Raw genomic sequence first — 18,515 nt, 5'->3', positions numbered from 1 at the left:
TCCGACACAGAACCTTCCAGGCACTGTCTTGCGCTTGGTCCTCCTGCCATCCCTGGGGAGAGAATGGGCGCCCTGGGCTCGAGTCAGGTAACTTGCTGAGTCCCACTTGAGTTTTCAGGCTCCCTTGTCCCTGCCTGGCTGCATGGCCTCAGTTACGTGACTCTGTCGACCCAGGCTTCCCTCACTCAGCACTCTAGGCTGTAAGATGAAGACATGGGATGGAAGTTTTCAAGAGCCTTCCAACCCTGAGGCTCAATAATTCTCCATATATATATATATATATATATATATATATATATATATATATATATATATATATATATATATAATGATCTCAGTAGTGAAGAGCTGAGCCTCCTGGAACAAGGAAGAGGACCCTTCACGATTCATTTTAATTGATCTGGCTCTGACAGGTGCATTTGTCGTATTTCCTGGCAGCCCAGACACTGCGGGACTCCCGCCAGGAGGGTTCTGTATGTAGCCCCATTACAGGGAGGGGCCGGCAAGGGCCGGAAGGAACATCCAGAGAGAGGGCAAGGAGGGAGTTGTTCTCGGCTGGACAAGTGGGAGCCCACGGCTGTTCTAGGTGCCAGGACCCACCGAGAGGGGATCCGAACTCCACCCGGCATTGGCCGGGCTCTCACGGGGACCAGATGCACTTCTGCACGGGGGCCGTCTCTGAGGTCATCTTCACCCTGGCCCTTCCTAAGAGAGAACCAACACCGTCTTCTGAACTGTTCAATGTCAGCTGTAATGTACAAACTCTGAGTTAGTTTATTTCCCCTAAAAGGACAGTTTCAGGTGTTTTCAAATGCTTCGTTCCAAAACCCCTTGGTAATATTTTTTTCATCCTTGGGGTAAGCAGAGACACCAGGGAGATGTTCAGACTGATGATTAACATACTGAGATATATTCCTTCCAATAGTAGCTGCTGTCCCAGCTCAGCTCCGTCTTCTCTGGCCGGCACCTGAAGGGCCGCCACCTGGCACTGAGGAGCTCCCAAACCCGCCCAGCCCAGCTGGCCTGTCGGACGGGCACTCCTGACACTCAGGGTTTCTCCTCTTTCTTTCTTTTTTTTTTCAAAGTATGTTCAAGGTCATCTCTGGAATCCTTGAGCTCAACCACCGCTTGAAACTGACTCCTCTTTTGCTCCTTGTCCATGATTTCAGCGAAGGAAGGTGAGCTTCTCTGAGAAGCCACCTCCAGGCCCTTGTGAAGGCTCGACCAATTAAAACGGTTGGTCCTCTTGACCTGATCTGTCATTATGCTCCAAATAGGCTGAGTCAAGCAGCGGAGACTTTTGATCCACCATGTAAAAGGATGCAGTTGAGAGAGCAAATGTCCCGTTTTCAGTTGCTGATTTGAATACAGTAATGAATGTATCAGACCTGTGTTGGACGGCTTTTTAGCTGGGATCTTTGACTCTGACATGAGAAGTGGCCAAGAGGTCAATTATAGACCATGACTGTGGTCAGTTCAGGGCAGGGATTTGGTAACAGCAAGAAATAATCATTAACCGACATGATTGCATTTCTTGCTTACAAAAGAGTTAAACTATTTTTGAAAGTTAAAAAAAAAATAAACGTATTGGCGGCTCATGGGATCTGCCCCAGGCAGCCCCTCAAAATGGCTAAAGTTAGCTCTGTGGGGTCACCTTCAGGGGTCCCCTTGGCAGCCTGGCTGTTTCTTTCCTGCTGTGAATCTCAGGTGTTGGAACCTGCCTGCCAGTGTCACTGCTGGGGCCGCCACTCTAGAAATTCATGAACGGCACATCTTAATTTCCCAAGATGTCCACAACCTATTTCCTACACAGCTATTTTTCCCCCCTAAATGGGCTCAGGTTTGATAACATATTGACCATCTGATCTAGACAGCTCACCCAAGAAACTAAAAATAGAAGTCAGATGTATTTACCATCTTACAATTAGTCACCTATCCCTGGGTCAGGCCCCAAGCCGAATGCTCCGTGAGACGGTTTCTTCCTTGAGTCTTTCAAGTAACACGTCTAGTCTGAGCGGCTCCGATCCCGCCTCCGTGCAGCGCTTCAGAGCCAGGATCCGGGTCTGTTTTGCTTGATTTAATGCAAGTGCAGACACAGCGCTGCCCCGTGAGACAGAGCAGCACTTTTTTTTTCCTCCCAAACCTGTCACATTTTGAGTGTGAAAGGAGAAATCAAAGGCAGACTCTCTCCAAAAAAGGAGGGGGAAATGTGCTTATTTACCCAGCTCTTCAGTTATTTATCAAAGCGCGCGCCGCGTGCCTGCCTGCCGAGCACCTGATCTGACTTTTGCCTCCGTCGCCTCGATTTGCATTTTCTTGATCACACACAGCACACTGGAGCCCGCGCCGGCTGTCCAGTCTGGCCGGAACAAATGTGCTCATGGCAAGATCTTTATCGGCCAGGTTCCACCTGGGATATTTGTCATGCAGGGATTCCCTTCATGGGTATTTTTGGAGACTGGGAAAAATTGTGTGCTTTTCATGAAAACCCATATGTATACAGTGGGGCCTAATCCCTTTGACTGGGTGACAGAAATTTTTGCTCTGTCTACCTGTGTGTTTAGGGAGATTTTCCCGGGATTGGACTATGTTTAATGTCCCAGATTTCTGAACGCTCGTGATTGTCAGGAGGTCATCCAAACACCCGGGGGGAGGCTGCGGATGAGGGAGGTCCCCGCTGCCCTGAGACAGCATGGTCGGGTTCCCAGGAAAGAAGCTGCATGTTTGTAACTCGAAGAAAGACTCGCCGGGTTGTCACGAATCGGGGAGTGGTAACCAGGAATTTGGCAAGGTGACCAGAGGTGAAAGGTCCCCATTCTGATCCGATAATTAGTCTGTTCTCCCTTTGTCTCAAAAGGGGAGAAAAAAAGGTGCGCCCTCTTTTTCCTGAAGTCTACACTTCAGGACTCACCTTGAGCCCCACTGATTCCAAACCTGAGTTCATCATTAAATTTGAACAAGAGATGCTCCAGGGGAAATCCATAATGCAAATGCCAAGAAAAAAGGGAAAAGAGATGAATACTGGAGAATATCACCCGGCCTTCACTCACCTTGAGGATCACTGGTGCTTGAAGTTTAAACCCCCGGGGGTATGACAGAGGCTAGAGCTCAGCGCTGGGCCCCCGGCCAGTGGCTCCCGTATGAATGGGAGGGATAAGAATCGAGACTAGGACACCTTTGTTTTGTTGTATTGTTTTGTTTGTTTCAATTTTTATTTTACAGCACCTTTTTTGTGGTAGGATTCTTGTTCAGTAAACTACACATATTTCAGATGTACAATTTGATGAATTTTGATAGGTGTATACATCCATGAAACCATCACCGCAATCAGGATAGCTAATATTGCCAGTACTCCCCAAAGAGGTACAAATCTCAACTCCCAATTTGTGCCTTCCCACCCTCTTGCCTGCCTGGTGACCATAAGTTTGTTCTCTATGTCTGTGAGTCTGTTTCTGTTTGTGGGTAAGTTCATTTAGGACACCTTGGATTTTGTAATGTGTTCTTCCAAACCCTGCATCCACAACTGCTTGTCACTCCCTTACATGCTCAGGCCTCCCCGCTTGGCTGTCTGTGACGGAGAGCCCTCGGTGGCACTCCAGTTGCGGTGATGAACAACTCGCTGTCACCATCATCTGTTTTCTGAAACATTGGCTCTGACATTTTTTAGGCATAATACAAGAAAAGTGTCACCTGAGAGATGGACTATAATAGCATTTTTAAGAGAACACTTTGCGTCAGTTACATACTTTTCAGAAACATTCAGCATTTGGGGAAGTGATGAGAATCATGTTATTAGAGCCTTTGTCAAAATATTATTTATTTAGTAAAGGTTAATAAGATTTTAATTATATTCAGATTCCTTCCTGAAGGTTACATTTTGTAGATGTGACCACCCAATGCAAATTTCAGCCACACATTAATTTAGGCCAGTTATGAGGACTGTATGTTTTGTTAAGTGTCTTTGTTTGTAATAGCCAAATTTGTTTGATGGGTCTCTTTACAGAAATCTGTGCTAGCTGAGTTACAAAGTAAACTAAATTCTTTAGAGTATCCATTCTATTTCCTGGTTGTGTAAAAATGTTAGTAAGATTGCATAACTCTGGACGAATTACGAGCATTAATGAAAAATGTTGTAAATAATTCATTCAAGCATTTAATTCTTGTGCATTCTGTTACATGTTGGAAACAAAATGAAGTAAATTGTAATGGGTGAAATGAAAATAAATCAAGATTCCTGAAATTAAAGACAAGAAGGCTGCTGGAATTATAAAAAGACCACTTTCTTGATGGGGCCTACCTCTAATTATGTCACCTTAAATAAGGCCAGCCCCGTCTTTTTTTTTTAGAAATGAGTTTTCAGCAGCTCCTCTCCAGGCAGTGAAAGCGGGTAGTGGGGGTCCCAGCCTCTCCCCTCTGCGTGCCGTGTTTCACTTCAAGTTCTAAGCAACCCCTACATCACCCCCAGCCCTCGGGGATTTAGATGCGGCAGGGTGGGGAGGCTACTGCTGGGTGAGACCCAATGGCAGCAAATAATGAAAAAAAAAATCAAAAATAGAGATTTTTAGTTTGCAGTGTCTGAATCCAAGGCAGAGACCTCAAAAGGTGTGACACCCAGATTTCCAACAAAAGCAATTGAAATAGAAAAGAAAAATAAATAAACCTAAAGGTTTGGAGCCTGTAGGAAGCCAGTCTCTGCGTTCCGGAGGACTCAGTTTAGACATGTGATACCCCAGTAATGCTAGATGAAATGACAGGTCGCGTCCTCTGCGTCTGGGTTATTATTACAGCAGACAGATAAGGGAGTGATGCGGCCGGCCAGCATCCTTTCTATCACGGGGAGATGGAGAGTCCTGGTGTCCTGGAAGGACCCCGTGACAAGCAGGCAGGGAATGAGGGGCACAGCCGAGGCTTCAGAACCACAGACCTGGGTTCCAGTCCTGCTGAATTTCCGCCAGTTCCACCGTACGGCACACTGGCTTGGGGAATGGCCCAGTTTCCTCATCTGTAAAACAGAGTTAAGGACGGTACCCACTGTGGTGGAGGTTGTTGATAATGGGGGCCAGGGTATAGGAGAAAGCTCTGTATCGTCTGCTCTGTTTTGCTGCAAAGTCTATTAAAAGATAAAACAAAGTCTATTTTTAAAAAAGAGAAATGGTAGCCATCTCATAAAATTATGTTGAGAATTATTTTGTTAGTTATTACTTTATTTTTTAAATTGTTTTATCAGCACTGTGAGGTGGTATGATGTATTATTTTCAGTTTTTACTTTAAAAAAAATTTTTTACTGAAGTAAGGTCAATTACAATGTGTCCATTTCTGGTGTCCAGCACAGTGTCCCAGTCCTGCATACATATACATATACTCGTTTTCATATTCTTTTTCATTAAAGGTTATGACAAGATACTTAACATAGTTCCCTGTGCTGCACAGAAGAAATTTATTTTATGTTGAGAATTTAATGAGACTTTTTCTACAAGGCTTGTCAGGTGGTAGTACTTAGTACATATTAACTAATATTATAGTGTTTATTATTATTTACAATGGCAATAGTATTTGCTTAAAAAACAACATTTGAGAATCCTTTTCCTGAATTCTTTAGAAAAGTCAAATGTGGACAAGATAGGTGAGCTAAGATTAATACACTACTTACTTAAATAAGCATTTTCCTATCACTTCGTAGTCAAAGAAGGCAGAATCCTTTCTGTCTTCACAGCTTCATATTCTGAGGCCCAGCTGTGACTTCCTGGGTTGCAGTCACTGGGAATCACTCAGCGTTGTGCATGGGGCGTCCAGATGGTAAACTCTTTTTCATACGAGGTTGGAGCTAGAGGGGGACCCGAGAGACCATCCACTCTAAGTCCTTTACTATATCAGCTCTTGCTAATTGTCCACAAAATGAGATGCTAAGCGGCCCGTCCCCCAGCCCTGCTCGTTCCCAAACTGGGCGCTGGTTAGCCGCCCATGACCCTGATGCGTGCAATTTGATTGTCTATTTGTGAAACAGCGTTTATCGTCTATGACAGACTAATCGTAACTGCAGGCCTTATAGTGGATGGGTTTTTCTAATAGCTTCACTTACAACGTTTGGAATATAGTCCACATCTTATACTAAAGGCTGGACACGTTCAAAATTGTTGCCTGCAGGTGAGAAATGAATACACGTTCCCAAGACCCTCGCATTCAAAATCACAATGATCTTTGTAGGTTTTTTGTTGTTGTTCATTGAAGCCCATTTCAGAATCCTTTTTTTTTTTTTCAAAAAAGTTTCTGAATCGTGCACTTCTTTATTCAAGGTCAACACAAGATAAAGTTCATTCCGGAAATGGTCGGCCCGATATTAGAAATGACACTGATTCCTGAGACTGAACTGCGCAAAGCTACCATCCCCATCTTCTTCGACATGATGCAGTGTGAATTCCATTCCACCCGGAGCTTCCAGATGGTAAGGACGTGGGCGTGGCTTGGAGAGAACAGGGGAAGAGCCCAAAAACCTTGGGAAGGACTTTAGATGGTTCTCGAGTTACACGTGTTGAGCGTGGAAAACATAAGTCCCTCCAGCTTAAGAGAGAAAAGTCCAGGGACTTTCCTTGTGGAAGAGCCTCTCTTCTTGGGGAGGATTGCTAGCTTTTACCTACTTACTTTATCTGGATTTACTTCCACATCAAACTAAATAAGCCTGTCTTCCACCCTCCTTCCTATGTGCGCTCAGAGCGTTTGATCAGATGTCACTGCAACCTCTCAGACTGGCTGCTTCTTGCCGAGTAACGGTATTTTTTTAAGTCCAGAGCCTTTACCTTTATTCTTTTAAGTGTGTGTCTTGGTCTTCTTTATGTGTGCAATGGAAGCTGTTGAGAATTCCTTAAAGAAAGAGTGTGTAAAGTACTTGAAGCATACCGTATTCACACGGGGAAGGACAAAATCTGAATAACTGATGCATGAAAACTAGCACAGTCTCCTTCCCTGGATTCCATGAGAAAAATACGGTGTTTAAGGATTCACGGGGGGGTGCACCACACACACCCCCTCACACCCACACGAGTTCCCACACATGCGCACACAGTGAGTTGTGCTCTGACGGTTTGGTTGCGGTGCTTGGCAGGAGGCGAGTGGGTCCTCTAAACTGAAAGCTTCCACTGTTAAAATTTTATAGTAACTCAAGGAAGCTAATGTACTAAGCACTTTACATGGATGTTTGAGGAATTTTGTGAGAAATTCCTACACTGAGTGGAAATCAAAACTGCATCCATCAAGGAAACGTGATGTGAGTGCGATCTAGTATTTAGAGTAGATTTCCCTCCGCACCTTTGTACTTTGCAGTTTTAGAGAGCTGAATAGGTTGTAAGTTTTAACTGGTCAGCGTTTGTCATTATTGCTCGGAAGTAGCAGCTGTGAAGAACAATTTTGCTGTGTTGTTCTGGGCGACTTCCCAGAACAGAAAGGAGATGCAAACCAGCAAGAACCCCAGCGAGCAGGCCTTGCTGCATTTCCCTGTTCACGACACTTACCTCCCACCCCTTGACCTTCCACGTCCCTCCACCGCCGTCTTCTCGCCATCAGTCCCAGCGCGAAAACTCTCAGGTCCAGCTGTGTCTTCAGACCTCCATTTCCTTATGAAGGCTTCTGTTTCACATAAAACTTGTATTAAATAAACGAGTATACTTTCCTCCTGTTTTTAAAAAATAAAAGCAGATACAAAGTTCAGAGTGCCCCTGCTCTGTAAGTAAGAGTGGAGTTTAACACTGAAGTCAGGCAGACCCTGAGGCCCTGCTTAACCAGGAGCTAGCGGGGTCCTGAGCAGATCGCTGAGCATCTTTATGAATCCGGGTCAGAGCTGTGAAACTGGTATGAAACAGAAGCTACTCAGAAGAGATGTGAGATGTGAATAAAGTCAAACCCCATACAGCCTCCCCTTCGTCCCTCCTTCCTTCCTTCCTTCCTTCCATCCTTCCTTCTTTCCTTCCCTCCTTCCTTCCCTCCTTCCTTCTTTCCTTCCTTCCATCCTTCCTTCTTTCCTTTCGGGTGAGGAAGATTTCCCTACGTTTGATTATTTGAAGAAAGAGATGGTTTTGGAAGAGCCGCTGGGTTTGTTCTCCTTGACCATCAGTCTCTGTACATGTGTGATGTCATGTAAATATTGTCCCATTTTTGTTATTGTCTTTCTGTTTGTCAGTCTGTCAAGGACGTTTTCCTTGGTTACAGTGCAGTTAGCTGACTTTAATGATGCTGCAACGTTTCACAGAGTGAGCGGCTTGTTCTTTCTGCTCCATCCCCTCTAGTTGGCCATGTAGGTCGTTCGCAGCTTCTCACTACTCTGCATCAGTGTGCAGTGAATATATTCATTGAATTTCTTTTCAAAGTTTTCCTGGCGTCCAGTCTCAAAAATGCAATTGTGGATTCAAAATATTTTTTTGTAACTTTGGACACGATTGCCAAAGTGTTCCATCTTGTTGCTGTGAGATTTAACCCATCGCCCCTGCCGCTGGCACTAAATCACGGTCCCGTCTCACTGCACAGCTCACCAGAACTGGGCATTGAGATTTAAAATGCTCTTGCCCAGGCTGAAAATGCATCTGACATTTTGAATTTTATATGAATCAAGGCTCAAAGAAGGACCTTATGGAAAGATGCTATTAAAGAATCAGGTAAAGGAGAAAAACATGTTTATATAGATGAATGTTACTAGCCAGGAATGTAAGACCAAAAGCCTTGAAAACGTGTCATTTGTCATTTTTTTAAGCAGTCGTTGGGTCAGAATAACGGCAATTGGAATAAAGGTGTGAAAGAGAGTTTGGTTTTTGAATTTTCCCCCTTTCCTTCCATTCTTTTTCTCTCATTCCTGTTCCACCATAGTTTTAAAATACCTGACAGTCTTCTGCACACGTGCTTCATTTTCTCCAGATCACAGGGCTCTTGGGTTCGTCAGTAAATGGCACAAAGCTAACAAAAGTCACACCACTTTTGCTTCCATTCTCAGTTTTCGGTGCCCAGTGGTGGCTTCAGAATCTCTCCAACATCAACAGACATCTTTCCAGAAAACCAAACTGTTTGAGTAACACCATGAATTCGCTTCACTCTTCCCCATTTCACTAGCATTAAACACGCCTCACTTGGATGTGTGTGAATAAAAACACAAAGGAAGACCTAGGTCCAGCAAAAGAGCCCCCACTCAGGCCAGTAAGTAGGAGCAGCTGCTTGACTTGTTTGTTCAGGAGTCACTGGCCACTTGTTCATCTGTATCGTCACCTCTGGTGCCTTCGCAGACAGATGGTAGGACAGACCAGAGGTAAGGTCAGGACAGGAAAGCTGAAACTGGAGAAAAATCTCTGCTATATTCATCTGTTCCTGTGAATTGGGAAATAATCAATTTTCTTTTCCATGGCAGGTATCTCCGTTTATTTTTTCCGTCAGTCTGTCTCAGCCCCCTGGGGGAATGCCTCGTGCAATGTCATCCATCCCCCCAAGACCTGCCGTGTCCCCATCACCCCGTCTCCGCCAGGCTCCTTGCCGTTCGGCTTATGGGCACCGTCCCCCCAGCCTGGCCTGGCCCTGCTCCCTTGGCCTCCGTGGTGGGTCGCCGTCACTTGTCAGTTTCCCTCTGTCTCCTCCACGCCTCTTCTGGGGCTCTCCTGGACCACAGTGTTTGTCTCTCGACTTGCTGGACCCTTTCTGACTCCTTCCTGTTCTCAGTTCAACTCTCGTCCTCCATTGGCTGCTCTTCCTGAAGCTCGGGGCCTGCCCTTGGGGAGTGTGTGGAGTGGGCAGGTGCAGAGAGCAGCAGGGCACCGCTGTGCCTGCCCTCCCGCCAAGGGAGCTTCCAGGCTGGGGCTGGCCGGCCGCTGTTTACTCCGCCACCAGTCCAGTTCTCTGACCTTATTAGTCACATCCACGAGGGCTTAGGCGGGCTTCACTTTCATAGCGGATGTGCAAACCTAATGGGGTGAGGGGAGATATTAAGGTTTTTCATTTATACAAAATTTTAGTTTTTTTTTTTTTAGTGGTAGAGGTACCGGGGATTGAACCTAGGACCTCGGGCTTGCTAGGCATGCGCTCTACCACTGAGCTGTTACGCTCCCTCCAAAACCTTAGTGTTTGGGCATATGATGTAGCTTATGTTTCTTAGAGCTTGCTGCGTCTTTCAGAGCGGGGCTGTTTGGATGCTGCTGTTCGGGAAATGTGCGTTATGTCCAGTTTTATACTCTTACAGTTGCAATGGGGAAGGGAACCCGCAGGATTCAGAAGAAAAACTTGCCATTTTACCCAAGATTAAATTGCATCAAACCATTACTGGTATTTCAAAAGCATGTGTTGCAAACTGGCTTTTCTAAAGTTCCCCAGAGTTGCTGCTTCTGTGTTCTTCAGCTGCCATAGAGGGCACTTCATTAAAATGTTCTTACACGTGTGTTTCTCCAAGAGGCTACTTCTTTCCTGTCTCCACTTTTGCAAGAAAGAGCATTAATCTCCGTCCAGAATAGGCATGACCTTGTCTGTGTCTGGGGAACTGCTGTTCCTGCCTCTCCAGGGTCCGTGCACTGAATGGTCCAGCATGATGGTGGGATAGCATGGCATGGGGTTACCTGTTCCCATGCCCACCTGGTGATGCAGGACAGTATTTCCAGGGCTGCAGGCAGTGCCTTAGTCAGGTGGACGTCACTTGCTCCAGGCAGGTCCTCCCGGGTGCGAGTAAGCCCCGCACAGACTCGCTGACTGAGGTTCTCTGATGCCCAAGGAGGTACCTGTCAGAGCACATGTGCAGGAAGGGGCTCGAGACCAATGGGAAGAGCTGATCTGACCCATCGTGGAGGGGCTTGGACCAGACAGAAGCACATGAACTGGGAGGCCCACATGCGTGCAAAGTGACCTTGAACTCTAGAAATCCTTCTCACCTACAAAATAATATGCTCCATGTTGGCTGGTGTTCACAGCTATGGATCTATGGTCCGTAGAAAGGATTGGTGCCGTGTAACTTCTGTGATCAGAACCGTCCCTCCCGTGGTTCCTTCTCTCCCCCTGTTGGTGCAGTGAGGGCGGCATGGGGCCTTCTTCTGAGGCTGTCCTTTCCCCCTAGTGCTTGTGTTGTAGGCGCTCCATCAGCAGGGAGACAGGGTGCAACCACGAACCTCCGCTGGATGTCCACTCCAGCTGTGTCCCTCACGGGCGGCCGCTCCCTACCCCACAGTGGCCACTGTTGACCGCAGGCCCTCCAGCCACCATCCATCACGACTCGATGCGCGCATGTGATCCCTCTGCCCTGCCCACGGGGCCATGCTGCGCCTCCACCCCACAGGAGCCCACTTCTCATCTTCCCTGCCTCTCCCATTGGCTCTGCGAGCCTCCAGCACGCCGGCCGCCCTGGGCATCCTGGTTCTCCCGGCCTAAGACTCTTACCTCCCGGATGCGGCACCTGTTCTCCTGGAGCATCTCCCTCCGCTGCTCCTCTCCTGCCCATCAGTCCCAGGAGACGCATTCTTTCTCACTTTCTTTGGCACTCGTCCACTCCTCAGGTCACCCCTGCAGGTTTGTGCACTGGCCCCTGTGCCCACCTACCCCACCCCAATCCCAGAGTAGCAGTTTACACTGAAATGGAGGACCTTGGGAACTCCTGATTTTTTTCCAAAGGGGAGATTCTATGAGTGAATTTCAGCATCCGCCAGGCTAGCGCGGAGAGGTTTGGAGGCATCCTTGTCTTGGTGTCTCCTGCATCATCCACGGTGACCTGCGAGCCACGATATCACAGGATGAGCCCTCACCTGGCCTTAACTAACCCTGCCCCCACATCAGTACCATTCTGAGTCTTGGCCTCACTGGCTTTTGCATCCTAAGAAAAGCGTACCTTTAAGTTCTCTCCTGGCACCTTTTCAAAGAATTCCATTTGTTAATGTTGGAAAACACCAAACTAACAGCTGAGAATTGCAGCAAATGACCATTTGGGCTCCATACCGTTAATAACCATGAGATGGAAAAGGCTCCACAGCCAAATAATGTTTTCGATCATGGAGCTGTTTTCTGCTGTCTTCGTGAGGGCCAGGGAGGTGCTCCGCCACCGTCAGAAATTCCCATTTCACTGTAACGGTGTTAGAACATGAGTGATCTTGGTGTCTGCGAGGTTTCTGAGTTCCTGCTTGAATAATCTCTTCCTACTGCCCATGCTGGTAACCTGAAGCAAATAATTGAACAACCCAAGTGGATGCTGGCAGCTTCTGCCACTTGGTGGCAAAGCCAATATATTTCGCGCTGTAATGTGAATGTGAGTAAGTTTGGTGGCGATTTTATCTTGTTTATTCTTCAGTTCTTTGGGATTTTGTTGGTTGGTTTACTTTTGCTTTCATTTAAAAAATAATGGTTGATTCTGTTGCTTTGGGTGGTTAGAGGGGAAATGTGGCCCAAGAATGAGGCTTTTATTTCATTGAGTCCCAGACCCAAAAGCAGCCTGAGAGATCATGGAAACTAGGACCCTGAGAGTGCTGATGACATTGAATTCTGTTTATAAAAGCCCCCCAGCAAAGAGATGCCCATAATCCCCTTTAATCAAATCTAACAGGACTCGCCGTGCAGGCGTGTTCCTGGAGTCCACAGTCACTGAATACAGCCCCAAGGTCAGTCCTCGGTCTAGGTCGTGTAGAAACTGGGAGCAGCTGCACCTGTCTCAGGGGTTTCCAGGTGTGACAGCCTTGCAGCAGACAGTTCCCCAGCCAGGTTACTCCAGGTCTGGGGCTTGGGGCCTCTAGGCTCACGAGCATTTCACAGAAGCGTCAAGGTCAGTGAGCTGCCTGCTTGTCAGACGTGGAAGGATGTAGGGATTTTGGAACATGGGATGCGGAGCGCCAGAGATTAATTAAGTGTGTAATTAAGTTTACAGAGCGGTTAAGCAAGAGGAATACCGTATACATAAAAATATCAGCACGTCTGAGCATAGGGATTCAAGGCTGAGTGAGAGATATGGGGGGATCCATTGCTTTTCGGGTTTCAGCATGTGAGCCCAGGGCCCCGAGGGTGTCGAAGAGCCAGGCTGCTCCCTGCCCAGCCACACCAGTGCCTTCTTCTTGGCCACGTTTTCTGGCTAAGTGACTTTCTTCCACTCATGCCTCCTGTAATGCTGAAGAGAAGGGCGTGGTTCTGCAATTCTGTCAGCCCTGCCAGTTCCAACTGGGGGTGCAGAACTAAAGAGGATCTCATTTCTGGAACTCTCTAACGCCAGGGGGTGGTTGAAAACCATGGTCATACCTCCAGTATCTTGTGAGCGGCTATTCTTGAAAATCAGGAGAAAGTTAACAGTGGAACCACACAGGCAGGTCTAGGAGGTATCGCGGCTTTGGTTCCGGGCCACCATGATCAAGGGGCATCTCAATAAGACAAGCTGCACAAATTTTCTGGCTTCCCAGTGTGTATGAGTTGTGTTGACACTATACCGTAGTCTGTTCAGTGTGTCTAAAAAAGCAATGCGCTTACCTTCATTAAAAATGCTTTATTGTTTTAAAAAAATGTTAACCATCATCTGAACCTTCAGCGAGTCATAAACTTTTTGCTGGCGGGGAGTTGAAAATATTGCAAGAATTACCAGAATGTGACGCAGAAACACCAAGGGAGCAAATGCTGTTCGAAAAATGGCGCCAGTAGACATGCTCAACGCATAAACTTTCCATTTGTCAAAAACGCAGTCTCTGAGAGCACAGCAAAGCAGAGGGCTGTAGAAGGAGGCATGTCTGCACTCAGATTTATTTGTAGAAGGGTCAGAGATACCCCTCTGCTGATGCGCTGAGCTGACCACAGAGAACGCAGGTCTGGTCTTAATACATTTATAAGTGTGTTCTAGCAAGAGTGGTAAATCTAACCCCCAACAGAAGTTGTGCATTCCGAGTCAAGCGGACTGGCGTTTGGATTATCCACTGTGGAGACCCTTCACTCCATGATGTTTTAAACTGGAGCCAATAACCCATGGTTAATGGTGGCACTGAGTGGTGAAAGCAATGGTTCCTTTCTAAGTTAATTGCGTTAATGGCGGTGTTAACACAATACCGCTGTGAGCGCAGCCCCTCCCGCCCCACACCCTCCACTGTGTTCAATTTAACAGCAACCTTCTAAAAATTCCTGTCTTTACATGTGGTTTCTTATGTTTCATATGCTCAGAGGGCCGCTGGTATCAGATGCTTAGAGACGCTCTGTTCAATATTTTAAGCTGGACACCCTGTGGATATTTTTGTAGTGATATTGGTGATTCAGAAAAGAGAGGAAATATAATGATTTTATCGTGAATGAGCCTCTGCCCCCACCCCCACCTTGAGCAACACAGTAAATCCTTGCTAATTTTATCTTAAACGTACAGAATCCTGTTGCAAATTACCAGACAGCAGGCATTTACAAGTCAGGTAATAAACATGATTCTGATAAAAACCAGCTCGGCTCTATAGCAAATGTACTTTCTCCAGTTTAGTTGGACAGGATCATTTAACTCTGATTATGATAACAGTTCACAGCAGAGTGGCAAATTGATTCTAGTATATTCTGTAAAAATTAACGGAGGCCCTCGAATTCGAGTCTAGCTGCAGATCCGTGGCATTGAATCCTGGCTGATAAACAGAAAAGGGCTGCCAGGTGTTTGTGCAAATTGCCTGGTTTAGACGAGAGTTTAGTAAAATTAGAATCAGCTGTGTTCTTCTGCGTTCCTTATCATTCATCCACTCTTTTTAGAAAACATTAAATTCATCAGTCAAAATTTGATAAGCAGCATCCTTAAGAAGCTGGGGCCTCCTTTATTGCCCTTGTTTGTGACAGCGTGGTTTACGTGGAAGCACAGAAAACCTGACATTTCCATAAAGTAGACTCCAAGTTCCAATCCTTCTGATTAACCAGTGCTGAGCAAGTTGAAATATTGTGTGTGTTTGTTTTCCTAGGTTGTGTGTGTTTTTCTGCAGTCTCTGTGCCTTCTCGGTTGTATGCTCGTTAAACGTGTGGGATTGAATCGTGTTTTAATTAGACTGAGTCTTAGTTTGTCTCTCAGTGATTTGTTCTGAACATCAGTGCTTGCTTCTTAATAGTTGGCCTTCCCCATCGAGGTGCCACCTGGAAGATGGGCTGCCTTGAAACACCAACTTCTGGTCTAGTGGCAAGCCATCTCTCTTCTGCTAGTTTCCCCCCCAAAAAAAGCCTTTGGCAGAATTTTTTTTTTTTCTATAAAGAACAGAGTATTAGTGGATTAATATCAAAGGGTTATTTTATAGTAAAGGCCATTATCATGAGACCTCAGGTGAAGAAAAAAAAAGCAACTTGTTCTTTCTTCTTCAACAGAATCATCTCTTCTCTCTGTTCCTAAAATCCCTGAACTTCTTAAGCTGAACAGAATCAAAAAGAGGGTGTTTACTTGGGGAGGGGACAATGGCACGGATCAAGGAGAGAATGGCCAGGATTCACTGAAGTCCTGGTTTCTGTGACGTTACTGAGTCCTTGATGTCAAGCAAGAATCAATACTCCTCTCCAGTCCTGTTTTAAGCCTTCGTTTCGTCTGTCGCATGATAAAATTGTGGCTTCGGGCAGTGTGTCCTGATCAAGGTCGCATTCGAGGCCTCTCCTTGGGTCTCAGCAGACCCCTTGCCTCCTGCTTCACAGGGGGTCACACTCAGCTGTCACCGCCATAGCGGTGCGGAGTCCTCAGTGCAGTAGATGGTGCCTGTAGAACCTGTGACAGACACTCCGATGAGTGTGTTCACCACTTGGCTTGCGTGGCCAAGGGAGCAGGTTGTGTCTTAGCAGCCTGCTTGCCCACTCCTTTGCTGCTGCACTGAGCCCTCCCCAGCTCCAATTTAATACCAGCTCTATCCAGTAACTCATCCCATTAGAGCATCAACACCAGGCGCGGTTCTAGGAGTTGGGAATACAGCAGTGACCAAGGGAGAAGAAAAGTCTTTCTCTCATGGAGATGAAATTCTTATGGGATCCCAACAACAGTGGGAGGCTCAGGGGCTGCTGTCTGGGGAAGCAATGTCAGCGTGTATTTCAGAGGGATCCCAGAGGCCCTCGCATACACGCCTGGTGTGCTTGCTTTCTGAACCCAGATTCCAGCTGTTGTTTCCTTCAATTCTCCTTTGCCCATCTTCTTTCAGTCCAGTGTGGGCATCTCCATCTGTGTGGGACCCCTCCTTCCTACCTGGCCCACATCACAGCCACTCACCTGGCCAGTACACTTATCCCAGGACTGAAGCGGCTCTGAATCCTGCGGGGATGGGGGACTGGTGGGGAAGATGGGGATGTGTGGCCGTCACTATTGAGGTAGTTATTTCCAGTCTGATCAGCCATGTGCTTCATGACCTCCTTGAAAACATTTTGGAGATTGACCCCTCTCCAGAATTCAAAGTTTTCCTGAAAGCATGGGACAGAGAGACAGTCCGTCAGTTCTGGGGACCCTTTGCCACCTTGATACTCTTGGAAGTTTCACCAGGAGCTTTGGGGAATTCAAGGAGAGGCCTGGGGTGGATGCTTGAGGTGTGTGCTGGTCTGTCTTTAGAGGCATCGCTCCTCTTGTTTTTTTAATAATATTTTTCAACCAGAGTGAATCAAGGAATGGCAGGGAAGTGGCCCTTTGGATGTTTCCAGATCGCAGAGAACTCTGCTGGCAAGTGAGACACCATCTGTTCTTTTCGAGGAAACAATTTAGCTGTTACTGTTCCTCGAGATGAAGTTTCGGACTTTTTTTTTCATGTTGTGACTTGATTTTTTTTTTTTTTTTAATTCCTATGATTTCCTTGTCTTTCCCTGGTTCTTGCTCCTGCTCTCAGAATATGCATGGAGGCTGCATTAACCAGGGAAGGAAATGGAAGATTCCCCCTGGGGCGGGAAACCATCAGAAATCCCCAGGGGCTCAGGGGGTGGCTGCCCTTAAATGAAATCAGGCTTCAAAGGCACCGGGCAATTATCTGATGATGCGACTTATGTACCTTTGACACTCAAGTCACGAAATGAAATATCCGCCATGCTGGTTATTTACGCTTCTCTGTTTCATTATAGTTTGAAAATGAGATCATCACCAAGCTGGATCACGAAGTGGAGGGAGGCAGAGGCGACGAGCAGTACAAAGTGTTATTTGATAAAATGTAAGTGTTGATTAACAGTGAGACTTATGTCAGAATAGAGTCAGAGAGGCTGCAATTAGACGACAGTGAACTTTGCAGCCCAGAAAATAATTAAAATGTGTTAATAACGGAAAATATTTCTAACTGCACCTTAGTCAGGTTTCTTTTTTCTGAGGGTGATGAGCAAGGTGTGTGTAATTATTTTCCAGCCTCCTGGAGCACTGCAGGAAGCACAAGTACCTCGCCAAAACGGGAGAAACCTTCGTCAGGCTCGTCGTGCGCCTGATGGAGAGGCTTTTGGACTACAGAACCATCATGCACGATGAGAACAAAGAAAACCGCATGAGCTGCACCGTCAACGTGCTGGTGAGTGAAAAGCTAAATCTCTCATCCTTGCAGGAAGCCGGAAGCTGAACCCAGAAGTTCGAAGCCTTAACAACAGCTGGTCACCGAGCTTTGCGCTGCAGAAATCAGTTTCCTTTGCTTGTTTCCCTCGTCTGTTGCAGGGAGGGAGGGATGGAGAGGTGTTTGCAGAGCTGCTCGAGACGCATCTGCAAAAGCATCTCCCCTCGGGATGCTTTCCCTGTGCTCTTCCCGTTGGTTCAGACTGACGAGCCATCTCATTGTGTGACCAGGGTAGCATCCTTGCTGATTACGGATCTGAAGGGTTTCATTACTCGGAGACTGTAAACGTGGCCCGTAGTGGGTTGAATGGTGGCCTCCGAAAGATAGGTTCACACCCTCATCCTCAGAGCCTGTGCATGTGACCTTATTTGGAGAAAAAATTCCTTGCAGATGTGATAAAGTTAAGGATCTTGAGATGAGATCATCCTGGATCACCCAAGTGGGCCCTAAATCCACTGACAAGTGTCTTATAAGAGACAGGAAAGGAGAAGACAGAGACCCAGTGGAGAAGAGGGAGGCAGAGATGGGAGTGGTGTGACTACAAGCCAAGGAGCGTCTGGGGCCACAAGCAGCTGGAAGAGGCAGGACGGATCCTCCCCTGGAGCCTTCGGAGGGAATGCGGTCCTGCTGACACCTTGATTTCAGACTCTGGCCTCTGAAACTGTGAGAGACGGTTTAGCTATTGTTTTCAGCCACCAAGTTTCCAGTAATTTGTTACGGAAGCCACAAGAAACTCACATTGGCCATGTGGATAACTTCAGCTCGGGTGAATGTGGCCACCACCATCCATCCACCTCTTGCGCACCTGCTGTCACTGTGGCACGGCCAGGCTGTTGGACACCCCGTTTCTGATGTAGTCATGGTGCATCGGGAGACGCATGGGGCGATGATGCTTAAGGGTGATGTTTCAGGAAGCTTTTGGACAAGCTCCACTGGAGGGCGTGGGTGGCAAACCTCATGGCTCTCAGGACCCCTGTGACTCCTGGATCTGGCCCCCAAACTCTCTGCATCTCTCTGCATCCTCCTTCTCTGCTGCTCCCATAAGGAGCC

General features: G+C 46.9%; 1 protein-coding gene across 2 annotated transcripts in view; it reads left to right on the top strand.

Annotated features, from left to right (window-relative positions):
- Positions 1–18,515, top strand: part of DOCK1 (dedicator of cytokinesis 1) — a 484,307-nt gene that overhangs the window by 404,344 nt on the left and 61,448 nt on the right. For both annotated transcript variants that reach the window (XM_074373399.1, XM_074373400.1), the window contains exons 33-35: positions 6,294–6,442; positions 16,996–17,081; positions 17,270–17,426. In XM_074373399.1, coding sequence (XP_074229500.1) covers positions 6,294–6,442; positions 16,996–17,081; positions 17,270–17,426 — 392 coding nt within the window. The remainder of the gene's footprint in view (positions 1–6,293; positions 6,443–16,995; positions 17,082–17,269; positions 17,427–18,515) is intronic.

Source organism: Camelus bactrianus, chromosome 11 (assembly GCF_048773025.1).
Source record: "Camelus bactrianus isolate YW-2024 breed Bactrian camel chromosome 11, ASM4877302v1, whole genome shotgun sequence".
Classification (NCBI taxonomy): domain Eukaryota; kingdom Metazoa; phylum Chordata; class Mammalia; order Artiodactyla; family Camelidae; genus Camelus; species Camelus bactrianus.
Note: the sequence above shows the minus strand (reverse complement) of the source record. Positions and strands in the feature narration are given on the sequence as shown.